Source organism: Ranitomeya imitator, chromosome 2, assembly GCF_032444005.1.
Source record: "Ranitomeya imitator isolate aRanImi1 chromosome 2, aRanImi1.pri, whole genome shotgun sequence".
NCBI classification, from domain to species: domain Eukaryota; kingdom Metazoa; phylum Chordata; class Amphibia; order Anura; family Dendrobatidae; genus Ranitomeya; species Ranitomeya imitator.
In genome coordinates, this window is record NC_091283.1 from 758,453,451 (window position 1) to 758,480,903 (window position 27,453).

The window sequence follows — 27,453 nt, forward strand, 5'->3', positions numbered from 1 at the left end:
AATACAGTTCTCTGTTCGTGTCTCTTTCTGGAAGCTGCCGCACATGGGGCAGGCGCAGCTCCTTGGCCTTCTGTCTAGGCCTCTGACAGGATCTAACCCCTGTCAGGGACCAACTCCCTGAGCAGAGCTCAGGCAGCAGCTAACTGGGAGAAGCCCAGCCAGCATCTCACTAACTTCCTTTCCAGACAACCAGTTTTACCTAATTGTGAAGAGTGCCCTAATAAATCGAAGCATTCTCCCCCTTGTGGACTGGCGTATGAAATGTGTTGTGTGTTGGTGTTACCTGGTAAAGAGATCTCCTTCATTGCCTTCAAACGTAACATCACTCCCCCTAGAGGAAAATGACATTACTGCAACGACCAGGACCCTGGGGCGCTGCACCTACATAGAAAATAACACAGTCCCTACAGTCAAATATGGTGGAGGTTCAAAGATGTTTAGGGTTGCTTTGCTGCCTCTGGCACTGGGTGTCTTGACTGTGTGCAAGGCATCATGAAATCTGAATATTACCAAAGGATTTTGGGTTGCAATGTAGTGCCCAGTGTCTGAAAACTGGATTTGCCTCCTAGGTCATTGGTTTTCCAGCAGAACAATTACCCCAATCATACTTCAAGAAGCACCTAGAATTGGATGGAAATAAAACGCTAGAGTTCTGAAGTAGCCAGCAATGAGTCCAAAACTTAATCCCATTGAACACCTGTGAAAAGATCTAGAAATTACTGTTGGGAGAAGACACCCTTCAGCCTTCAAATCTGATAGAAATGGAGCAGTTTGCAAACAAAGAGTGGTCCAAAATTTGTTGAGAGGTGTAAAAAGCTTAATAGTTGTAGAAAGCATTTGTAGTTATTTATTCCAGAGGGTGTGCAACCAACTATTAAGTTGAGGGTGCCAACAATCTTGTACTACCCATTTTAGTTTTTTTGTGAAATTATGTCCAGTTTTTGCCATTTTTTTCCTCTGTTTTTTTTTTTTTAGTTGTTTCAATGCACACAAAGGAAATAAACGTGTAGCAAAACATGTGCAATTGCAATAATTTTCTCTGAGAATTACTTCATTTTCTGGAACAATTTGAAGGGTGCAAGCAAATACATATATCCAAGAAGTATTGTTTCTCCTTACGGAGATTGACATTCTAAGCATGTCGAGATAAGGAGACTTAAAGCTGCAATGCTCTTCTGGGAAATATGCTAATTATGCACATTGTCTCATCAGAGAGGAAGAGAACTAGAACTCTAGTGCCACCTATTAGAAGGTAGCAATCCTACAAGTTGGACGTCGCTCACACAGCCAAACCAGATCCCCACTTTGCACTGACACGTGGCAGTACCCCGAAACAGTGTCTGCAAATTGAGATTGTGGTTTGGCTATTCTCCTAAGTCATGTGACCAGGCTCGTTAAAGGGTCGACATTGACTTGTAGGATCGCTACCTTCCAATAGCTGGCACTAGAGTTCTAGTTCTCTTCCTCTCTGAAGAGACAATTTGCATAATTTGTAAATACATATATAACATTCATTATCACTGAATACCTTCTAAAATGCAAATACTTTGGTATTGGTGGGTTTCCATTGTCATTTATAAGATGCACAGATCTATTCTGCAAGATATTCTCTGTACCCCAAGGCCATCTTTAATATTTATGGCATATTATGTGTACTATAATAATAATTGAAAATTCCATAACTTTTGGTTTTAAATTCTTCTATGAAAGTATATGGATAGCTACTATTCTAGGCATATAGGAAGAAAGAATGAAAAGCATGTGGCTTAGGGCAGGACTAACAGAAGGGCTGACTTCAGCTGATGACCTGTCTCCTGAGTGTCTCTCCTCAGGGTTCTCTTGGGGGTAACAATGCATCATTTTGAGAATTCCAGTATGTGAAGACAATGGGAGGATGAGACGTCCGGATCAATTAGTAAAAATATCCTTGTTTACAAGGCAGATCTCTGCTGGAAGGGTCAGAGGTTTGCTCATTTCATCCTCTTCCTTCTGATAATGTGTCCACTGAAAATAAGGTAGGGGTCATAGTGATAAATAAAGGAAAACAAGATCCTCTGTTCCTCAGAGGCAGAGAAGGCAGAGATCATTTGACAAGGCTCCTTACCTTACTAAGGGCACCAAGTCCAGTTCTCAGGTTTATACTTGAATTTTAAAAATGCTTTTTTACATGATCCTCTGCTTCTACCTTAATGAAGTCACCCCATTGGGTAAGTTGCAATAATTTTATAAAACAAAGAAAAAGAATACTGCATATGTTTCCAATGCCAAATTGTACATTCTGGAGTATAGTTGTACAGCTCAATTTATGGCTCCAAAACCATATATGCTTGCATGTAATACAGAAAGCTTATTACATTGCAATGTATACATACACTTAACACTGTTTTGAATTCTTTTGGAAGTTACTGGATGTAAAATATATATGTATGTCTGCGTGTGTGCATATGTATGTATGTTTGTGTATATGTATGAATGTATATATATATATGTATAATGTATGTGTGTGTATATATATATATATATATATATATATATATATATATATATATATATGTGTGTGCATATATATGTATATGTGCATATATATATATATGTGTGTGTGTGTGTATATATATATATATATATATATATATATAAAATATATATATATATATATTTTATATATATATATATATATATATATGTGTGTGTATATATAATATAATATGTGTGTGTATATATATATAATATATATAGTGGCTTTAATTGCCTTAATGTGTTAGAATTTTTGCCATTCTCTGGGTACAGTATGTCATTTTTTTCAACAAAACTTTAACTTAGGAGGAAAAAAAACCCTTCCAGACAATGTAAAAAATGTGTGAACCAAAAAAATGCTTACAAAAATTAAATTAATGGATGGCACAAAAAGGTATGCGTGTTTGTGAAAGGCGGCCTAATGAGTACACCATAGGTGCTTCAAAAATGTATTAATTGAGGAGAGGCAGATCATAATGCACAATATTTAATAGGTACCAAACAACATTTTTGGATTTAGCTCAAATAGATGTTGATGATGATTAAATTGCATGCATTGCCAAACTGAACTGCTAATTCCACCCTGCATCGTAAACTTGGACTGGATGCATTGTGAGCCATTTCTGCTGGGTTTGTGTATGTAGAGCCGTGTATGTCTAGTGTGACACAGCATTATGGTATAAGCCAACATTAAGGGTATGTGCACATCTTGAGTAACCTTTCTATACCATTTCTGCATCTCTTGGCAGGAAAGATGCAGCTGCAAAATTGCTTGTTTTTGCTGAAGTCAATGGTGAAAAACGCCGGCAAAAATGCACAGAGAATTGACATGCTGTAGATTATTTTCTACACCAAATCTAAAAAGTGAAAAATACTCAACGTGTGCATGACACTTCAGGTTTCTCATTCTCTTCTGGCATCAGGATTGCTTCAGGTTTTGTCACAAATCCGCGCAGAAAATAAACAACAAAAATACACCAAATCTGCAACATGTGCACACAGTCTAAATGTGAGACATGCCAAAATTCTAATAACTGCACTGGACACATTAATTGACTTCCAATTAACATTTATCATGTGAACCTAATTACATGTTGGTTTCGCCTTCAGCAAATGACTTAAATACTGAACACATTAGATTTTTAACAAAAGAAGACCACGCTCATCACAGTAATCGAACATTTAGTCCTCATTGATATTAGGATAAAGCAGAGGCAAGAGATTCTTTTTTTTTTAGACTGTTTTCATGTTTATACCAAATTTGTGGAGAACCCATTCCTATCATAGTCATTGCATTACCAGGGGTCCTGTGACTTTCTATAATACTGTTACAATCCCTTATCATTACCACGATTTCTGCTTGGTTTCAGTGGAGGAAAATCCGGAGGCTAAAAACAATACATACCTAGTTCTGCTGTCAGCGACAATCTTGTCCAGTCTAGATAATCTTCTCTGAAGCGCAGTACATCAGTAGCAGTTGCCCAGATCATTTCCAGGTCAGGACTAGGTCGATATCTTGAAAATAGTGAGTCATTTGAAATATAGAAGAGCAGATTTATTGATACTGTTTAGACCACATAGAAGTAGACTAGATATTCCAAACTGATCAAATTAACCGTCTCTTTACGAAAAAATAATTGGTGAATATTTAGATACTTTTTTTTTTTACTTTATGCCACCACTTGATTTCGCAGAAGCTATACAGTAGGAGCTGTGCTCTTACACTCCGCAACTGATCACATCTGACTGGTGCCCCACTGATCTGATATTGATGACCTATCCTAAGAATAGGCCATCAATATAAACTACTGGACAACGCATTTAAACCAGTATGTGTGATTGTAGCTTTACTCTTTAAGTTCAGACATAGTAAGTAAATGGTTTTCTTTGAAATAGGACGCATTGTCCTCAAAGAACTGTATGATAAATTCAGGTCTGCACATTTTTTTTCCTTTATTCTTTCTATAAGATATAAATTTGTGTATGTCTGTGTACGTAGTTCACAACTGACCTCATACAGTAGACACTTCTGAACATCTTATATTATGCATCTCTTCCCTACGTCAAGCCTTGGATCCCTGTTCCGCTTATATAAGTCTGAATGAGCCTTGGAGAAACACAGACCACTTACTTAATGAATCAGAAGACAAACCGATGTGCGACAACCACCTGAGTGGCGAGTGGTATCGGTTCACTGGCATGGCTGGAGATGCTATGCCAACATTTTGTATCCCTGAAAACCACTGTGGCACACATGCCCCAATCTGGCTCAATGGGAGCCACCCAAGTGAACCAGAGGGCATTGTGCAAAGACAAGCCTGTGCCAGTTTCAGTAACAACTGCTGCCAATGGAATACAACTGTGGAAATCAAAGCCTGCCCAGGAGGGTATTATGTGTATCGATTAACAAAGCCAAATGTTTGCTTCCATGTCTATTGTGGTCGTAAGTACTCAATGTTTTTTTCTTTTATCAGTTACAAATTAAGTTTAACTCCAAAAATGTATGGCACAATATGAGATCAAGGTTTATTTGAGGATGGCGGAGGCATAACTAGAAGTTGTTGGACCACAATGAAAAATATGTAACTGCATCATCCTCCTCCCATCCAAGACCCTTCAACCTTGTGTCATTTATACTATTCGTATTGTCTTATGGGGCACAGGGGGTGTTGTGTACCAAGGGCTGTGTATGGCTACTATAACCTCTCAGCCTAACTGCGGTGTCAGCTGAGAAACCACCATGCCACTTACTTTCAGATCTGCTTAGATTTTTCATTTTGACCAAATATATGTTTGCAAAATACACAGTTATTAGACCCCTACTGAGCAAAATTTTTGTCATGAGATCAGGTACATGTTTGCCTCTTAGCGATATTGGTATAATTTCAAGCAGAGCATAGGCTATACCAGTCAAATAACTATATCCGTTGGGTCAGTAGAAGTATTTTGGAAAATTTGGTGTTGTGTCACTTGCCCAATACTATACTACAATATATAAAAGAGCCTTTAGGCGAGTTCAGACTTGACAAAGTTGTTCCGCTATGGACATTACCACAATGCCTTGTTATGGTGGCCTTACTCATTTATATTGGGAAATCTGGTCAATTAACTACTATGTTTGGAGTGCACAATCTTTACCCTTATGGCAAATGTCAGGCGAAAGAATGATCAAGCAGTTTCTGTATGTCCAATCTTTTTGTACTGGGAGAAAGGTAAGTGACTTACTGCCAGTGACGTTGTTTTGGTACAGTTTTTTTGAGCCAGAGCTAGAAGTAGATTTAAAATAAATGGAAAAATAAGAGGACATCGTTTTTTTTTTATTTTTGTTGCATCTACTTCTGGCTTTAGTTCCAAAAACTACCACTTATGCTTTCCAATAGAGCCGCCTGTAACAAACTGCAATTTCTTAAAGGTTTGAGTGCAGAATGTGACTTTAGGATTTCCAGTTGTTAAAATCGGAAACCGTAATTTTTCACAATATCGGCATATAAATTATATAGATGGAATTTATTTGAAGATGGAATTCTACAGTTTTTATCTATTCTAGTAAGACATTGTGGGTTAGTTAAATCTCCTCTAATAAACTGGAAGTAGCATTCTCAATTGGGCAGGTTGGGGTTGCCGTATTCCTGTTTTCCTACAGCTTGACAACAGTAAAGAGGAAATGTTTCCAATGATATAAGACACTGCTCTGCATATCAAAGCACTAAAAAAACGCTTCTCCCTACAGCGACAAGAAGTAGTGTAAAGCCGTCACCTTAAAAAACATCACAATACAGATTGTGGTTCAAAATATGATTGCTAGAGTTTTTCTTTAATATTTTATGTGTTACTTAGACTTCTATGATATTTGCGACCTGATGGAGTGTGGAGGAACGTGTCTGGACACTGGAGATTGTATATGCAGTTCTGGGACAGTTCTAGGCCCTGATGGGCAAACATGTCTGGGTAAGATCACCCTGTTTCTTCATATCACACTGAAGCAAAAGTTATATAGCTTTGTAAAATACTTTGTGTTTAAAATTCTATTACTTTTGAAAGCTCTAAAAAAAAATTAAAGTGCAAAAATATATAACTTTCTAATGTACTTATATTAACAAAGCCGCATGCCAGAGAGAAATTAACGCCAGCTCTCTTCCCAGCTTTTTTTTTCCTCCATAGAAGAGAGCATCCTATGTTGGCATGTCACCACTGAGGTGTGTGAATGGGTTTGGCTCGCTGCTCACTACTTTCAGTAGCTAAGCCCCCATCTTAAGAGTATGTGCACACGTTAAAGATCTGGTCTGATTTCACACCACAGCACGTGTAAGCAGGTGACCGATTGCAACGCACAGAAAGCACAAGGTTGGGACAGTCAAACGATTTCCTTCTTAAATGGTGGGAATATACAGTGGTCAGGGAACAGTTAATAATATGAAACAGTGTGAACATCAGTAAACCATATGATGGTAAACATGCAATAGATTTTAGAATACAACGTGAATAATGTAAAAGTCTCTCAGGGATTAAACTTGTGTCCTTCCTACAAGGATAGTAAACCCATTCCTGGGGAGCTAATACGTTAGCTCTTCCTGCAGCAATGTCCCTAGTGGGGGTTACTGGGATTTACCGCTAGACCACAAGTCTTTCTAACAGTCTATCAAGGAACGTTGAGCTTCTTGTGTTCCAGCCGGGCCCCCACCTCATCTGTTCTACCCCAGACTGACCCCTGTACTTTACGTTATTGCTGAAAGTAACGTCCTGGCTCACTCATGTTATCCTCTGGTCGATGTCTCCTCGTGGATCTTTGGTGCTTGACCAACAGCAGGTATATCCTATGCCTGAGGAAGAGAGGGCTGAGTCCTGGCTCTCGATGAGCGTAGTCTGGGATCTGGGTCTCGACTGGCGCAGGTCGGGTTCTTGATCGACATAGTAGGGTCAACAGGGCGTTATCTGGGCTCTTTCGCACAGCAGCCATCACCCTACTGGTGCACGCTCTCCACTGATGCTGGTAACACTGAATTCAGCGTAATCTCTGGCACATGTCCACATCACTCCTCTCCTTGGCGATTTCTATATCTGGGAACTCCATCATCCAAGGCATCTGACTGTGTCCTGCACATGAACTCACTCCTCCTGCAACTCTTCTGATGCTGGTTGATTCCTCATGGTTTCATCCAGCCAGCAAATAGCAGTCTTTCCTCACGCCACATTACGCAGGGGCTCTTCAGGAGTACCATTGCCTCCTCTTACTCTCACAGTGCACGCTATCTGACGATTCACAAATCTGCAGTCACATAGACTTGTTGTTGTGGACCAGCAATCTGTTTAAGTAACTGCTGCATTTTTGTCTTGTTTCAAATCTGCAGCATGTCAATTCGTTCAGTGTTTTTGTACCGTATTTTACCTATTCTAATAAATGTAGAAAAAAGTGAATAAAAAAATGCAGGAAAAAAGGCAGAAAAACCGTGCAGATTTTATGCTGTTTTTCCTTCCAACACTTCAGTATTTGCAGCAGAAATGTCTGCAGCGAATACTTAACATGTGCACATAACCTGTACTGTTTTATTATGTATACCCCTCCTCACATGTAAAGCGCCATGGAATAAATGGCGCTATAATAATAAATAATAATAATAATAATAATAACCTCATTGTCAAGGCTGTTAAATTAGGGGGCTGGCTTGGCTATTAAAAACGAGCCAGTAAGCCTTCCCTCTTTATACTTAACATTGATAACTGACAATCATAAAATTCACATTTCATCCCTTGATTACATTAGCGGATGATTCTGATGTCTGAGTAATTGCCAGCAACAAACAAGCATTCTATCATTTATTGTTACATCGCTGAATTTGTTTACACTGGGCAATGAGCAGGAATTAATGTCTGTACAAATGGTTTTTAGGCAGATCTTTGGCTATATGAAATTAAAATAAAACCGAGGACCAGAGTATTAAGATAGACCATCCATATTGGATCAGCGGAGGTCAGAAGCTTAACACCCTTTTTAGATCATCAGTTTGAAGTGTCCTTTTATTTGAATCCCTCCATCCACCTACAAGGTACTGCAACGTGTTCCCATTCTCTTTAACAGGATAAGTCATTAATGCTCTAATCCCAAAAAAACTCTCTTAAATATTAATGGACACTTTATTTTGGAGTATTACCCTATACAGCTAGAGTCAATAAACCCCTACCTTACGTATGATATATAAGACTAATCAGCAATACCATTCTATCATTACAAAATGAGCAGGCTAGAACAGAACAAGATAGGAAGGGACGAGAATATTTTTAGCTCTCATCTGCCAAAATGGTAGACTCTGAATATTGTCTGATTTATAGCACCCCTGACTTCATACACGATGGAAAAATCATCTGCCAGCGGCTATTACTGATCCATTCATTTATTCCTGCAGAATGATATTAGAAATATGGCAATTGTAAGAGAAATAGGACAGTTATTAATATCGCTTGTAAAGGACATACCAAACAAAAAAAATTCAGAAAGGGACAGAGGATGGAAGGAGAGATCCCACGTTGTTTCTCCTTATCTGTACTGTGCTGTCCATAGATCGGACTGCATGTATTAAGAGACAAGTTTCAACCAACTTTATTTATATGTATTGCAGATGAAAATGAATGTGAGCAAGATAATGGTGGCTGTAGTGAGGTCTGCATTAATCTGAAGAACTCCCATCGCTGTGCTTGTGGGAAAGGGCGAGTACTGGCCATAGATGAGAAAACATGTGAAGGTGAATACATTTTCATTTTTATTGCCATACATATTCACTTCCTTTAAGAATGAAATTCAGGCTTCACATTTGAAAGAACATTAAAAGTTGAAAAGTTTTTCAAACTTTTTGTTCTTTGTATTTGTGGTAATTTTGAGTTATTTCTTTTATTTCTCCATTTATACCCTGTACATGGCTACAATCAAATGTTCTTGGAAACAAACTGCAGTTCTTAACTCTACCGTCAGATAAGTGCACAGCATGATTTTACGCCCTTACCACAGCAGCCAATATGGTCCTTCATGATACAAAGATTTTTTCATTTTTTTTCATCCGGCCTTCTGAGAGCAATAACTTTAATATTTTTTTCATCAGTGCAGAGAAATCACTTTTATGTAATAAAAATGTATTAGCTTTTTAGAGTGATGGGAAAAATGCAATTTCATATTCGTGGGTTTGTTTTTTAGTGTTAGTATACAGTATAAATTTTAACTTTATTTTGTGAATCAATGTGATTAAGAGAAAGCTAAACTTATACAGTCATGGCCGAAAGTGTTGGTACCCTTGAATTTTTCCAGAAAATGAAGTACCGTATTTCTCCCAGAAAATTGCCATTACATATCTTTTGTTATACACATCTTTATTTCCTTTTGAGTGAATTGGAACAATAAAAAAAAACACAGAAAAAAGGCAAATTGAACATAATTTTACACAAAAACTACCAAATAGGCTGGACAAAATTGTTGGCACCTTTCCAAAAAAGTGGTTAAACAACTTTATTTCAAACATGTGATGCTCGTTCAAACTAACCTGTGGCAAGTAACAGATATGGGAAATATGAAAATCACCCCTGAAAACAGAAAAAAAGGCAGAAGTTGACTCAGTCTCTGCATTGTGTGTCTGTGTGTTCCACACTAAGAATAGAGAACAGAAAGATGAGACGAGAATGGTTTAAGGACTTGAGAACCAAAATCATTGAACAATATCAACAATCTAAAAGTTACAAGTCCATCTCCAGAGATCTTGATGTTCTATTGTCCACGGTGCGCAACATTATCAAGAATTTCATAAAAAACGAGTGGCACTAAGAAACAGGTGAGTACTCACTGTTTGAGCAGTCTTAGCAGAGTCCAGTAGGATGAGCGGAGTCGACAACCCCACCAAATGGTAATCCACTGGAATAAGGCATGCTTGCTTGAATAAACATAAGTGGAAATCCAAACAGGATGAAAATAGCAGCACCACACAAGTCTTCCAGTAAAAAAACCCTTTGTCCTTTATGTTAACAATGTGCTGTGGACATGGATACAGAGGGCAGGATAATTGCAAGACGAACTGGTTAGGATATCAAGAAGTTTACAACCCATGACACTGGGCGTGGACGGCAGAGAAAAATTGATGAAAGGTTGCAACGCAAGATAGTCCGGATGGTGGATAAGCAGCCCCAATCAAGTTCCAAAGAAATTCACTGGGTGCCTTGACGGTGTACAAGGCATCATGAAATCTGAAGATTACCAAAGGATTTTGAGTCTCAATGTAGTGCCAAGTGTTAGAAAGCCAGATTTGCATCCTAGGTCATGGGTGTTCCAGCAGGACAATGACACCAAATATACTTCAAGAAGCAAGCAGAAATGGATGGAATTAAAGCGCTGGAGAGTTCTGAAGTGGCTAGCAGTGTGTCCTGATCTAATTTCCATTAACCTGTGAAGATATCTTAAAATTGCTGTTATGAGAAGGCACCTTCAAATATGAGAGATCTGGAGCAGTTTGCAAAAAAAAGAGTGGTCCAAAATTCCAGTTGAAGAGGTGTAAGAAGCTTGTTGATGGTTATAGGAAGTGATAGACTGCAATCACTTATTCCAAAGGGTGTGCAGCCAAATATTGAGTTGAGGGTGCCAACAATTTTTTTCCAGCCTATTTTTGGAGTTTTGTGTGAAACTGTTAAATTTGCCTTTTTTTCTGTTTTTTTTTTTGTTGTTGTTGTTGTTGTTGTTCCAATATACACAAAGGAAATAAACGTGTATAACAAAACATGTGTAATTGCAATAATTTTCTTGAGAAATACTTCATTTTCTGGAACAATATCAATGGTGTCAACACTTCCGGCCATGACTGTATAGGTTTTTTTTTTTTAATATCTTATAACTTTTGCTTAGGCTACGTTCACATTTGCGTTGCGTCGGGCGCAGGTTCGGCGACGCATGCATCATGCGCCCCTATATTTAACATGGGGGCGCATGGACATGCGTTGTCTTGCATTTTGTGACGCGTGCGTCATTTTTGGCGCAAGCGTCAGGGCGCAGAGGACGCAGCAAGTTGCATTTTTTTTGCGTCCAAAATCAAGCCAAAAATGGACGCATGCGTCACAAAACAATGCGTTTTTGCGTGCGTTTCACATCCGTCGTGCGTTGCGGCGACAACGCTGCGTCCAAAGACGCGAATGTGAACGTAGCCTTAATGAGGTTGTCCAGGCTGAAAAGGACGCTGTGTGACTGCACACTGCCAATCATGATAATGCGCACACAGTTACCATTCCCCTGTAATCCCTATGTAGATGGATGGTCACGTGAGCACGTTTGCATACTTGCGGTCAAGTGCCTACTAGTCTCACCCATCTTCCTTCCATTCTCTTCTATTGAGAGAAGTTGGATAAGTCTAATTGGAACATGAACACAAGTATGTAAATCATCACAAATTGTCAGTCTGCAGTCACTCAGACCTTTAATTAACAAACTCTTTAATAGATGCTAAATGGACATGGGAGGCAAAATGAAATTAGAGGCAGCTTGCTGTCCACAAATTGGACTGCATATACAAAGGGACAAGTTCCAATTAAGCATTGTTTTCCATTTTTTTAGTCAGTATTGATTAACCTTTTTTCACCCCATGACATACTATTCTATCATGGTAAGTGGTTTGTTCCCTCAAAATTCCTTAAAAGCCCTAACCCACCCTCATTCACCTCAATAGCTGGATTATAATTAGCTTCTACAAGGAAATGTTCTGAATGTTAATGGAGCTGCATATTGTAGTACAAAATAGTCTATACGCTTATGGACAGAAACTATCTTACATACTAATCTTACTTTTTCTCCAGCTTTGTGTCTATGTTGATCATTGAGCTATTTTTTTAATATATATTCCTGAATTTTATGTCTACATTAGATATTCAGGGATGTCAGAACAACAATGGAGGCTGCAGTCATACCTGTGCTCCACTCGGTGATTCATACCAGTGTCTGTGCCCAAGGGGCCTTATCATGTCTGAGGATAACCACACTTGTCAAGGTATGGTAAAAGAAAGAAAGGTTTTATTTCCAATCATGTTGATATTTATGTGCTTCTTGCATTGGTGATACTTAGTTTTCTATCAAAACAGTTTTACCAAATGTTTTAAACTACTGTTAGTAAAACTAGTTCCTAAGGACAAGTAAGACATACAAAGATGTATAACTATGCACAAATTTTATTAGCCTTAGTGGAAAGATACAGCCGAGTTTATGTAGTTGATGCACTTAGTACTGCATCTTTATTGGTGCCTACAGCACAGGTCAAGGCCCATGCTCTACCAGTACTATATATATTTGTGTCCATTTTATAATTCTTCACAACGTCACCCAATTCATGCTGGGGCTAATAGTAATTTGTGAACCAACCCATAAGAAACAGCCCATAATGGTGATTGTCTCCAAACAAGGTTTCTTCTATTGTGGAGCTTTTGGACCCATTATTACGTCAAAGTGTGAGCCCACCAGAGAATCGTGTGGCACTCTGCTGAACCTGTCTGACCCTGTCGCAGATACGCCTTACACAGTAATACTATTCGCATATATTTCTACTAACATTAGTTTACGTAAAATACCATAATTTTAGGTGGTTGTCTAGAGCGGGGCAACATTGCTGTGTATTGCTTGTAAAATGCTGGATGTTTTATTCCCAATGAAGACCCCAATCCTTCACATCTTGGATACCCTTTTTGCTCGAGCTGATACATTCAAACACGGACTTTGTTAAAAACACTTATTATTCTGTGTGAAAGTCATAGGAGATCATTGACCTGTGGCAGAGAGTCAATGTTTTGCTTTGTTACTTATTTCTATGTGGGATTGAACATTTAATTCCATCACTAATAACCACTAGGGATTCTCATACTAGAGTGATAGAAGTCATCGCAAATTGCATTTTCTCACTGTGTGACCTAATTCTTTCTGTACAGAATAAAAAGTTGGACTTCAGAGTGAAGGTTATAAGCTTCTTGATTATTTTCTACTATTTTTTTTTTCAGTACCAGTTTTATGCAAGCCAAGTTCCATCGAGGTCTCTGTCCCTAAGGATCTGGTTGGTGGACTTGAACTGTCACTTACTAATTCCTCCTGCAAAGGTGTATCCAATGGCACCCATGTCAATATCAACTTCAATCTCAAGACTTGTGGCACCGCTATCAATGTATGTAACTGATTTAGAGAAAACTTGGTGATGCTACTATATCTATTCTTAATCTCTACATATGGCTGTGACCTTGGCTTACTTCAGATATAATGTAGTTTTTTCTGTATTTTTCCATCTCTCACTAGATACAACCTTTTTCTTCTTAAAAAAAAAATGGATATAGCTTAGCCGCGAGGGATACATAGCCAAGAGCGTGCCAGCTGCATGTTGGGCCAAATTTCTTAACCCTGCTGTTGTCTTCAATCTGGGGAGACCGATTTTGAACTTAGGTATTTTTTGGGGTGTTCAAGATGTGGTTCTGAAACTTGTGGTTGATTGACTTAAATGAGGATGGGTCGGTCGGCCACGGGTTTCAGAGCCGCATCTTGAATATTTTAAAGAATATTGAAGTTCAAGTTCAGTCGTTTTTGACCGAAGACAACAGCAGGGTTTTAAGAGACACAAGACTCTTAATAAATTTGCAGCCTCTTATTCTCGTGCACCCTTAATCAAGACTGATGTGAAAAAAACACCAGTCTTGATGAATTGGGGTCTATGATAGTATAAGGAGGACTGGAATCTTAACTAGAGCCTCCATTGTGAATATCACCTTCCAGTTCTGAGTTCTGATATTTGGTGACATACAGCAGTTTCTGAAACTAGAGGTTAGAGCATATCAAATTTAATTTTACATGCTAGCTTAATTTAACAAATGTGCTTACTGCATTCCCTGACCTTTTATTGTCTCCAACTTTTGTAGGTAGTAAGTGATAAGATTATTGCTACCAACCTAGTCACTGGCATGCCCAAGCAGACCCCAGGAAGCAATGGAGACATTATAATTCGTACAAGCAAGATTTTGATTCCGATTACATGTGAGTTTCCTAGACTTTACACCATCATAGAAGGATATGTACCTAATCTTAAGAACTCACCACTGGAAATCATGGGTCGCAACAGAGGTACCTTTCCCTTCACCCTGGAAATATTTAAGGATAAGGATTTTGATGAGCCTTACAGAGAAAGTTTGCCAATTCTTAAGCTCAGAGACTCGCTATATTTTGGCATTGAACCCCTGATGCGTGTCAATGGACTGGAAACCCTAGTGGAGAGTTGTTTTGCAACACCAACTTCCAAAAATGATGAAATCCTGAAATACGACCTAATTAAAGATGGGCAAGTATTAAAATGCTATATTATGATATTTAAGCAATAGATAAGTGTAATCCTTGGATGCAGCAAAGGTATCAAAGGAGCTACAAAGTTTTACAGGTAATTCACCAAAATATTGTTTATCAGATTTATTGCTATTCATGTAGCTAAAATTTACGAAACAAAACATCCTCTGGAGTTTTGTGCAAAAATATTCCTATAAGTGAGTGTAGCAAAGTGCAAACGCCGATCTGGATTCTTTAAAATCTTCGTGTCCCTAAAATAAACTCTTGCAGATAGGGACATGGGTCATTCAGATGTCCAATTTTTTTATGTACTAGAAAACGGTCCTAGTTTCATCAGTGATTTTGTTCAGAGCATTACTCAAGTTTCATCCTAGTTTAGTACGAGTTTTATGTACAGGAAAGATATTTAGCCATGTTAGCCAGTAGATAGAAAAATATTCAAAATTGAGAGTCCTCAGTGGTTGATGCCTTTTAATGGCTAACTGAAAAGATGGTAACAAATTGCAAGCTTTCAACACTACTCAGGTCTCTTTGTCAGGCACAGACTAAAGCAAATTCTGAAGAATCACATATTTATACACAAGCACAGAACTGTCATTATGAGAGAGTGTTAAGTGATAAACAGTTGTGTCCATAAATATTGGAAAGTTCCTAGATTAGGAGTGAATGTTTTGTTGTCCTCTGATTGGGGTCTGGTTCTGTTATGATGACCCCACATGGTCTCAAGTGCAATTCCTTAATTGATGTAAAAAGACATAAATCCATGCAACAAATTCATTCCTGCACTAAGTGTGTCAAAGGTTGCCATAAATTTATACTCCCAAATTCTCCTGTCTCTCTTAGATTTGAATTTACCCTTCCATACAAGTAATTTTATGTCCATAATGTCATGACTGGGGAGACAAAAATGCTTGGCCACAGGCAGACCCACTCCCTGCTCTCTCATTGCATGTCAGTGAGAATCCACCCCCACTCGCAGCCTCCGCCCCATCTTCCCAACACACAGACTGGATATCCACACAGCTGGATATCCAGCACAAACAATCAAGCACACCACACCAGATGCGATGCAGCCGAAGGCAACCTGCAGTCCCCATGCGAACCGGGGACCCCCATCCCATCCGTGGTCATTACAAACGGACAGGTCCCACATTCCCTCCGGTTACAAATAAAGGACCCCGCAGCTGCGGGGTAACTTCAAATCTAAGAGAGACAGGAGAATTTGGGAGTATAAATTTATGGCAACCTTTGACACACTTAGTGCAGGAATGAATGTGTTGCATGGATTTATGTCTTTTTACATCAATTACGGAATTTGCACTTCAGACCATGTGGGGTCATCATAACAGAACCTGACCCCAATCAGGACAACAAAACATTCACTCCTAATCTAGGAACTTTCCAATATTTATGGACACAACTGTTTATCACTTATCACTCTCTCATAATGACAGTTCTGTGCTGTGTTGTGTATAAATATGTGATTCTTCAGAATTTGCTTTAGTCTGTGCCTGATGAAGAGACCTGAGTAGTCTCGAAAGCTTGCAATTCGTTACCATCTTTTTTAGTTAGCCATTAAAAGGTATCAAGCAATGAGGACTCAATTCTAAAAAGTTTTATGTAGTAATTTTAAAAGTTTTTCTCGGATTAAAGAATAAAAAGTTCATCTACGGTTTCCTACCTAGCAGGGACAGAATATGGATGTCATCTGAGTGCTGTCCAATTTTTTTCACTGACTCATAGACTTGCATTGTTGATCTTTATCTAACATTCGGATCATTATTGAACAAGGCCCCGCAATTGTGCACTTACTACTTGGTCTGCAAGAAAAATGAGCCAATTTGCACAGCCCCATAGACTATACTAGGTATGAGTTCTATCTGTGAAAAGCACGGATAGAACTTGGATGCAAAAAGCGGATGTCTGAATGACCCCTAAGTGAGGGAACTGCATTAGAAAGCCTTATACTCTGCTTCCTCCACCATGGTATATACAGTGGGTACGGAAAATATTCAGACCTCTTTAAAATTTTCACTTTGTTTCATTGCAGCGATTTGGTACATTCAAGAAAGTTCATTTTTCTCATTAATGTACATTCTGCACCCCATCTTAACTGAGAAAAAAACTGAAATGTATAATTTTTTGCAAATGTATAAAAAAAAAAGAAAAACTGAAGTATCACATGGTCATAAGTATTCAGACCCTTTGCTCAGTATTGAATAGATGCCCCCTTTTGAGCTAGTACAGCCATGAGTCTTCTCGGGAATGATGGAACAAGTTTTTCACACCTGGATTTGGGGATCCTCTGCCATTCTTCCATGCAGATCTTCTCCAGTTCCATCAGGTTGGATGGTGAACGTTGGTGGACAGCTATTTTCAGGTCTCTCCAGAGATGCTCAATTGGGTTTAGGTCAGGGCTCTGGCTGGGCCAGTCAAGAATGGTCACAGATTTGTTCTGAAGCCACTCCTTTGTTATTATAGCTGTGTGCTTAAGGCCCCTTCACATTAAGCGACGCTGCAGCGATACCGACAACGATCCGGATCGCTGCAGCGTCGCTGTTTGGTCGCTGGAGAGCTGTCACACAGACCGCTCTCCAGCGACCAACGATGCCGGTAACCAGGGTAAACATCGGGTAACTAAGCGCAGGGCCGCGCTTAGTAACCCGATGTTTACCCTGGTTACCATGCTAAAAGTAAAAAAAAACAAACACTACATACTTACCTACAGCTGTCTGTCCTCCAGCGCTGCGCTCTGCTTCTCTGCTCTCCTCCTGTACTGTCTGGGAGCCGGAAAGCAGAGCGGTGACGTCACCGCTCTGCTTTCCGGCTCACAGACAGTACAGGAGGAGAGCAGAGCACAGCGCTGGAGGACAGACAGCGGTAGGTAAGTATCTAGTGTTTGTTTTTTTTTACTTTTAGGATGGTAACCAGGGTAAACATCGGGTTACTAAGCGCGGCCCTGCGCTTAGTTACCCGATGTTTACCCTGGTTACCAGTGAAGACATCGCTGGATCGGTGTCACACACGCCGATCCAGCGATGTCAGCAGGAGTCCAGCGACGAAATAAAGTTCTGGACTTTATTCAGCGACCAACGATCTCCCAGCAGGGGCCTGATCGTTGGTCGCTGTCACACATAACGATTTCATTAACGATATCGTTGCTACGTCACAAATAGCAACGATATCGTTGACGATATCGTTATGTGTGAAGGTACCTTTAGGGTCATTGTCTTGTTGGAAGGTGAACCTTCTGCCAAGTCTGAGGTCCAGAGCGTTCTGGAAGAGGTTTTCATCCAGGATATCACTGTACTTGGCTGCATTCCTGTTTCCTTCAATGGCAACCATTCATCCTGTCCCTGCATCCGAAAAACACCCCCATAGCATTATGCTGTCACCACGTGTCACTGTTGGGATTGTATTGGGCAGGTTATGATCAGTGCCTGGTTTTCTCCACACATACTGCTTAGAATTATCACAAAAAAGGTCTATCTTCATCTCACCAGAGAATCTTCTCAGTCTGTGAGTCCTTCATGTGTTTTTTTAGCAAACTCTATGCTTTCATATGTCTTGCACTGAGGAGAGGCTTCCGTCGGGCCACTCCGCCATAAAGGCCTGACTGGTGGAGGACTGAAGTGATAGTTGACTTTGTGGAACTTTCTCCCATCTTCCTACTGCATCTCCGGAGCCACTGTGATCTTGGGGTTCTTCTTTACCTCTCTCACCAAGGCTCTTCTCGCACGATTGCTCAGTTTGGCTGCACAGCCAGGTCTAGGAAGACTTCTGGTGGTCCCAAGCTTCCTCCACTTAAAGATTATGGAGGCCACTGTGCTCTTAGGAACCTTGAGAACTGCAGAAATTATTTTGTAACCATGGCCAGATGTGTGCCTTGCCACAATTCTGTCTCTGAGCTCCTTGGCCAGTTCCTTTGACCTCATGATTCTCATTTGGTCTGACATGGACTGTGAGCTGTGAGGTCTTATGTAGACAGGTGTGTGCCTTTCCAAATCAAGTCCTATCAGTTTAAACACAGCTGGACTCCAATGAAGGAGTAGAACCATCTCAAGAAAGGATCACAAGAAAATAGACAGCATGTGACAAATATGATCATGTGATATTTAAGTTTTTCTTTTTTAATAAATTTGCAAAAATTTCTAAAGTTCTGTTTTTTTTTCAGTCAAGATGGGGTGCAGAGTGTACATTAATGAGAAAAAAAATGAACTTTTTTTAATTTACCAAATGGCTGCAATGAAACAGAGTGAAAAATTTAAAGGGTTCTGAATGCTTTCCGTACCCACTGTATTTCTATAAATAGCATGCCGTTCCATGCTTCCCGAGCCCTCTATTTTTTTTCCAGCAGCTCCAAAACGACAATTTAGCATATTGGTGATAAAAATAAATAGTGGATAACTAATATTCTTTGACACTCCCTTGGTTTCTAAAGAATCTAATGTGAATATCATGTAGATTTAATTATTATTTCATAATGGAGAACTGTCTGAATTGGTGACTAACTTGGACTGGAATAATGCAGTGGCATTAATTTAAAGCCAAAAAATAAGGTCTCAGATGAGGTACAAGCTATATAGCATCCATTGAAAATAAGACAGAACCATTCCTAGTTTGAATTCACTGTTTTTAAATAAGGGGTTAGAGGAAATAAATACTGATATTTTGTTGCTAGTTAAACAAAAGTAGAGTTCATGGGAATAAGTCCTCAACTATAGGGTCTAACCAATATAATATATAGTGGTATAGGTAGTAAGAGTACAAGATAATGGATACATTTATGGCTTCAAAGCATTGCTCAAGCCAGAAAAATTCTTTACTATCCTTTCTGAATGTATATGCTAGTGAGGCTGAAAGTGCATTGTGGGGTGGCCCAATGCATGCCAAGTACATTTGTCTTTTTCATTACTACCTGGCTTATGCGTCCCTCCTCTCAGTATTCTGGGAGTGAGGGGTGGGAGGAGTAAATGATGAATTGGGAATGGAGGAGAGAGCAAGTTATGAATTTGGATTGGGGGAGAGCAAATGGCAAATTTGGGAGTAGGACCCTACTAAAAAAGTCTAACTCGTTGTGGTGGCGACTTAAAAAAATCTTTTGGCCAAAACAAAAGCTGATGGCTGTGTAAGTGAACTGGTGTTCGATGGAAACTGTAAATGTGTGATTAATGAGGACCTGGTATAGAAGTGGAGTTTTTCCAAGAGAGGGCGGTGGGACGGTGGAATGTCAAGTGGTGGAAGTAGAGCTGGGGTGGAGCCACGAGGGGGCCTGAAAATTTTACCAGTATGGGACCCTGAAGTTCCTATTTGCAGCTCTGCAGAGAATAATACACCTTGCTGAAATAGTACATTCAGGCTGCGATTCTTGCTGCCTACGATTTGGACAACATGAATCACCTGATGGCTTCCCTTCAATGCAAAAGCATTCGTGGCAAGTAGTGATGAGCGAGTGTACTCGTTGCTCGGGTTTTCCTGAGCACGCTCGGGTGACCTCTGAGTATTTATGACTGCTCGGAGATTAAGTTTTCATCGCGGCAGCTGATTGATTTACAGCTATTAGCCAGCTTGATTACATGTGGAGATTCCCTAGCAACCAGGCAACCCCCATATGTACTCAGGCTGGCTAATAGCTGTAAATCATTCAGCTGCGGTGATGAAAACTTAATCTCCGAACACTAACAAATACTCGAAGGTCAGCCGAGTGTGCTCGGGAAAACCCGAGCAACGAGTATATTCGCTCATCACTAGTGGCAAGTCAATGGGTGACCGCAAAAAGGGTCCTAAACAAAAGTAAGAAACAGATTTGCTCCTCTGTAAAAAATCTAAATTATTTGGATGATGCTATATTCGGGAAATTTTCTTCAGGTTCTAAAGCGGATTTCCAGGGTAAAATATATACAGAAATCAGTCTTAAATAGAAATTTATAAAACACACTTATTTTGTTCAGTTAATTCAAGTGCTGCTATCTTCTCATAACTGTTCCATCCTGGCTCCCATCAGCTGCGCCTCTCTGGTCCTCTCATCATCAGGTCAAAAGTGGCAAATTTTTGCTTTTATTTTACTTTCACTGATCCACTAAGTATTCAGTTTTTTGGTTGTTTTTTTAAAATCCGCCACACGGTTCTACAGATATGAGCCTTTTTATTTAGCTCTGATTTTTATTGTTTTTACCAAGGAGGCATAGCTCTTTCTTTGGATTCATATGGCAGATATAAAAAAAGAAAAAAGCAGAACACTCAGGGAAAAGCGAGAATAAAATAAATTCAACAACTGTCCACTTTTGACCTTTTAACAGATCCTCTTCAACACAGGAGATGGCGTCCTGTGTCGGCATCAGTTATGTGTCACTATTTATTCAGAGACACAAAAGGGGGCTACCTTAGTTTTTCAAATAAACAGCTGTAGCGCCGCCTTTACACCTTTTTATAGATGTCACTTCATAGGAGTGCCAGGAGCAGATCAGGACTCCTGGCCTAATTGATCTACATTAGTAAGTTACATAATTTTTTTGCACCTGAATTTATGTAATTGTTTTTAGCTATAAAACCCATATAACCTCATTGACTTTAAAGAGGTCACCCAATGTTTGTTTGTTTTTTTGTTTTTGTTTTTTTTTAAGTACAAACAAGAAAAACAATACAAAACAAAAAAAAGCAAATTAACAAACGTAAGCATATGCGTCTCTTATCATTCCGCTAGATCCAGTGAAGGCTGCTCTATTGGTTGCGCTATCTCAAGAGGCGATGAGTGCACCATCTGGATGTCACAGGACCACTGAAGCCGGTAATTGGCAGCAGTGGTCAACTGACTGGAACAGCGTGTCATCAGAGAAACCAGCTCCAGCCGATTGACCGATGTAGCCATTCACAGGATTCAGCAGCCCGGTAACATTCGGACTACACAATTTTTTGGAGCAGATTCCACCCCCCGGAGCAGCCTGCACTGGATTCACAAGGGTGACAGGTGACAAGTATGCTTTCGTTCATTAATTTATAATATCGTCTACCTACAGAAAAAAATATGCTAGATAACCTCTTTAAGTTGAGTGTTTAGTGAATTTTTTACCTCAGTATTTATAAGCCAAAACCAGGACTGTTACAATCAGAAGAAAAGTATAACAGAAACAAGTCACCACTTCTACATTTTTCACTCATTCCTGGTTTGCTGAGATTAAAAAACTCACCAAATACTCAATATGTGAATGTGGCCTAAAGGGTATAAGCACTAAGGAAAAAAATATTTGAAGTTCTTGGTGTTTACATGCATTACTTGCCAAGACCTATGACAACACAACATGCCTAATTGGGCAAATCATTGGGGGAATCTGACAGTCTTCTAAAATTGTAATTCCTTTTTTTTTCCCAGTTGTGTCTCTGACGAAGCTGTAAAACAATATACATCAAAAGATCACCTTGCCAAACACTTTCAGGTCCCAGTGTTTAAATTTGTGGGGAAAGACAATAAGGTAAATGAGTTTTCACAAAAATTTCATAATTTGAATAAAAGATTTATTTTTTTTGCAAAAATAAGAGATATATGAATACAATGTGAATGTATTTATGATCCATAAATATAAAGCACACATACATTCTGTATTACACTGGTGATTTAGCATATTGCAAAAGTACTGAGAAAGTTATTTAGCTGTAACTTGTGGTCGACGTAAGAGAATACATTGAGCGTGAGATATTGGGATAAAATTGTACAACCAGGTTTTGCATTATATTCCATAGATATATGAATGTGAGCCATATTAGCTAGCCGCCATGCCCTTCACTAGTACTGAGAACGGTAGGTCTCCCTTCAATCATTATAATCCTATTAAGCTGGAAATAATTATAATCTTTATCACATTTAGAGTAATTCAGTTCCCAGGAGGAGCACAGTCATCGCTATTTCTAATTCTAGTTCATAGACTGACCTCTATATCAGCAGGACAACTCGTGGCTTTCAGGTCTAGTGTACGACGACCCCATTAATTTAGCATGCGGAACTGGTATTTACGGCATCATTCCGTTATAAATGGAGAAGATTCTGCATACAAGATGATTTCACAAATTATACTTTCACATTTAGGTCAGTGCATTATAAAAGAAAAGCTGTTTCATGTAACGGGCTTATAACTTGGGTAATTTCCTTCTGCCCATGAGACAGGATGGATACTTAGCACAAGTAATATAAACATAATCAACTGGTATTATTTTTTTCTATGGAAAGAAAGTAGTTTGATATTTTAAGGAAATCTGTAAGCAAGTTTTTGCTATGTAAAATGAGGGCAGTATGATGTAGAGGCTGATACATTGATTTCAGCAATATGTCACTTATTAGGCTGTGTGCTGTTGTTTCAATACAATTAGTGTTTTATCAGCAGGAGATTATTATTGCCAGACTAGGTGCCCTTGTGCATCCTGGTCCAATCATGCCTTCTGTACTGATTAGCAGCTTACTGTCAAAATACAATATATACAGAAAGATATGATGTGGTGTGGGCGGGGTTAGCTGTGTTATGGGCGGCGTTGGCTTTCTCAGCTCTGCTTCATGCTCTGAAACCTTTGTTTTCCAACTGCTGTACCCAGTAAGCTAAGTGATACATCGCTGGCATCATGGTTTCCTTCTCTAGATTATGCTGCTCTCAGAAGAGGTAGCAAAAACCTGCTGACAGATTCCCTTTATAGGGATAATGTTGTATCAGTTAACCTCTTAAAGGGAAGCTTCCAATTCTAGAAACACTATATACTTGCAAATATAAGGTTAAACTGTAAGTCTATATTGTTAAATTCATTTTGGGCTGCTTTACTGGAGCAACATTTACAGGGAAAAAAGATCTTCCATCCTTTATCTCCAGAAGCTTGCTTCCAGTCATCAGGGCCGTGCAGGCAGTGATTAGTCACTGCTCATTATACTGACAGCATGGCTATATTCAGTTCACGGTACTTTGATTTTTAGCCAGTATTGCCAGCGCACGCTGTAAAGCTAGTCGTCAATCAAAGGACTATTGCTCACAATATATTGAATAATAAACAGATAAACACACCCAGCTACTGAAATACCACATAATCAATATAAAATGTAAGATATTATAAATATGAAGGTGTATTCCATAGCCAAAGTCTTGGCCCAATAAGGACCCACTGGAATCAATAGATAGACATCGCCCCCTTAGGAAGGAAGGTAACTTCCGAAACACGCGTCGGGGAGGGCGGGAGATTGCATGTGCCCCTGCTGGATACGATATCTATGTATTAACCGATGCTATTGGTATTTGGGGATTCATATGCCTTTATTGATTGAACATTTGGGGATATCATGCTGTCTCTTATCGCCTATATATATGCGGCATGGTCTGTCACTTTTTAGCCATGTTTCTGTCAGTTTATCTTCTATATTAATAAGTTTATCTTTGCAATATGTATTTATGAATTGGTTTGGACTTATTCCACTGTGTTTTTTTGTGGTGGTTTTTTCACAATATATTGAGCATTGATTGTAATAGTTCTCTGCAAAGACCCTAATGAATAGTAGTGAGGGGGTTATAGCAGGGAGGATAGAATCATAGAATGGTAGAGTTGGAAGGGACCTCCTGGGTCATTTGGTCCAACCCCTTGCTCAAGGCAGGATTCACTAAATCAACCCATACAGATGTATGTCCAGCCTTTGTTTGAAGACTTCCATTGAAGGAGAACTCACCACCTCTCGTGGCAGCCTGTTCCACTCATTGATCACCCTCACTGTCAAAAAGTTTTTTCTAATATCTAATCTGTCTCCTCCCATTCAGTTTCATCCCATTGCTTCTAGTCTTTCCTTGTGCAAGTGAGAATAAAGATGATCCTTCTACACAACCCTTGAGATATTTGTAGACAGCTATTAAGTCTCCTCTCAGTCTTCTTTTTTGCAAGCTAAACATTCCCAAATCCTGCAACCGTTCCTCACAGGACATGGCTTGCAGACCGGTCACCATTCTGGTGGCTCTTCTCTGCACTTGCTCCAGTTTGTTGATGTCTTTTTTAATATGTGGTTCCCAAAACTGGACACAGTATTCCAGATGAGGTCTGACCAAAGGGGAGTAGAGGGAAATATTGACTTTGCATGATCTAGACTGCATGCTTCTGGTGATACATCCCAGAATTGCATTTGCCTTTTTTTGCTGCTGCTTCACACTGTTGACTCATGTTCAGTTTATGATCTATATAAGTTCATATTCTTTCTATAGCTGCTGCTCCTGTAAAGCAGCGTAACATATTTCAACGCTATAAACCCCATATCTGCAGGTAAATCACATTTCTGGACATAACTGGTTCCCCTTGAGGGAATATATCGCATACAACAGAATTCTTCTTCCCTATCTAGCTGATTCCTAATGGGTGAAGCATTTACAGGGATAATGGTGTCATTAACGTGGCTCTACTCAAGTTACAGGCTCCTTCGGGGGTCACTGTTTTTTTCCCGTAGGCCGCAAGTCTTTCTAACAAAGTCAATTAAAGCTTTCTGGGCCTTTCTCACACTGTCCATCCCATCTGCTGCACCACCCCGGATCAAACCATTGACCGTACATCAGCGTTGGAAGTGACTGCCTGGCTCACTCACAATTCCCGATCACCGCAGTGTACATCCACTTCCGGATGGAAATCCGCACTCTGTCTTCAGTGCTTGACCTGAGACAATCGTCTGTTGGGTCAGGACAGATGAGGGATGGGACCTCGGTTCTTGAAAGGCGTAGTTTGGGTCACGAGTCTTGACTGGTGGAGGGCTATGCCTTAGGTCTTGACAGGTGTAGTCTGGGTCCCTTTCACTGGCGCCTAAAGCCCCTAGGACAGTACTAGTGACTCGGCAGCAGTGTCCCTCTCTGCACACCTCCTACTGATCTCACTCATTGATGTCAAACTTCTACCCGCCTTGCTACTGTGGTGTTTTATATCGTGGAGCTGCGTCACATATGTCACCTGACCCGGTGCTCTTTTTTAAAACCGGTCCTTCTGTCAACACTTCAGCTTTCTTCTGGTTCTGCAGTGTTCCGTTAGAGCAGTAGGTGGGAGTCTCTGGTCACAAATGGTGCACAACACTGGGGAATTTCATCTTCCATTGTACACTCTCTTACATGGCTACAGTCACTGCTCACTACCCTGAGTGTTGGCTGTAAACACACCCCGACAATTTGACTGACAACTCGTTCTGCAGTGCATGTGTGCAGAGTGCGCGGCCAATCGAAATGTCCTGACGTACTTACAGACATCACTCACTGTGTACGGAGCAGTGACTATATCTGTTGTAAGCACACCTCTATGACTGAAAACCATCGGCTTCCGGGAGGAGTAAAATTAATTTTCTCCCAATAGCCAAGCTCTCAGTAACGTGGCTGGACAGTATTGTAATGCCATTAACCTGAAGATTAACCCCTCAAACTGGTTTTATGCACATGTAGCCCTTCAAATAGAATAGACCAAAGTAGAAAAAGCATTTTCATAAACACTATTTTATTATTCTAAATAAAAAAAAAGATACATGTACTGTCCGCCATTAGACCTCCTCCATATGAAATAGACCAACGTGTTTCAGCTAAGATCGTTAATCATGGTGTATAACAAAATAAACTAAACTAAAGAGGGTTCTGATATATCCTGCTTATTTTTTGCATAGATGTAAGAGTGGATAATTAGTGCTCACCTGGGAATTTAACACCAAGGTAAAAAGCAAGCAGGATGTATAAGACCCATTAAACAGACGGAAAAAATAGCTTATAAAACACAACAAATTGACAAACCACATTCAGAGAAGTAAATAAAATCGATTGATTAATTATATTGCATGAACAAATCTCGTCTCGAGTTCATACTAAAAGGGACTCTGGTTTGTAACTTAACGCTATGTGAGCACATTGCGTATTTGCTTGCAAAAATTTCTGCAAGGTTTCTGCATCTCTTGGCAGAAAAACGCAGCTCAAAATACGCGCGCGTTTTATGCCGTTTTTGTGCGTTTTTTTAGCTCCATAGAACTAAATAAAGATATATTATTAATAAAAAAAAGCGTTGTGATGTAATTTCCTTGTTCAACCTCTTCAGCCAGATACCCTCATTAATATTAAATAAAGACACAAACACATGCACAGTCACCAGCCTATGTAGGAGCATGACATAATTAACCTACACAAAACAGCAACTGTTAGGCTACGTCCTCACGGTCAGTAATTGGCAGCAGCACATGTCTGCTCCATCCAAAGCTCTGCCAGCTATTGAATGCAGGTGAATTCGCATATGTTCATTGAACCATGCAGAATCACCATGCCCTATACATTGGAGAGTGATCTTTATCTTGCGGAGACTGAGCGTCTCCGCAAGATAAATAGACATGCTGCGGTCTGAAAAGACGCGCCGCGGGTGCCAATGCACGCATAGTGGACATGGAATTTCTTGAAATCCTATCCACTATGCTGTAACATCTAGCCACTGCAGATTGGATGCTGTGGATGTATGCAGGGTCCCACCCGCAGCATTTACTGACCGTGGGAGCAGACCCTCAGAAATCTGCGTGAAATGCAATATCGGTTTATTTTTCAAAAAATTGCATGGGCTCCATTTTAATAACCATCAGAGGGAAAGCTGACGGCTGAGGGCTGATG

The 27,453-nt window shown here is 39.7% G+C and overlaps 1 protein-coding gene across 2 annotated transcripts in view; it reads left to right on the forward strand.

Moving 5' to 3' along the window:
• The first annotated feature begins 2,063 nt into the window (after nucleotides 1-2,063).
• The window catches only part of OIT3 (oncoprotein induced transcript 3), a 34,787-nt gene continuing 9,397 nt past the window's right edge, over nucleotides 2,064-27,453 (forward strand). Inside the window, exons 1-8 of one of the 2 annotated variants that reach the window (XM_069755846.1) lie at nucleotides 2,064-2,207; nucleotides 4,583-4,957; nucleotides 6,352-6,462; nucleotides 9,129-9,251; nucleotides 12,396-12,518; nucleotides 13,516-13,676; nucleotides 14,419-14,834; nucleotides 22,206-22,305. In XM_069755846.1, the coding sequence (XP_069611947.1) occupies nucleotides 2,156-2,207; nucleotides 4,583-4,957; nucleotides 6,352-6,462; nucleotides 9,129-9,251; nucleotides 12,396-12,518; nucleotides 13,516-13,676; nucleotides 14,419-14,834; nucleotides 22,206-22,305 (1,461 nt within the window). In that variant the 5' untranslated portion in view covers nucleotides 2,064-2,155. Of the gene's footprint in view, nucleotides 2,208-3,263; nucleotides 4,958-6,351; nucleotides 6,463-9,128; nucleotides 9,252-12,395; nucleotides 12,519-13,515; nucleotides 13,677-14,418; nucleotides 14,835-22,205; nucleotides 22,306-27,453 lie in introns of both variants that reach the window. The other variant, XM_069755847.1, reaches the window with a different exon arrangement.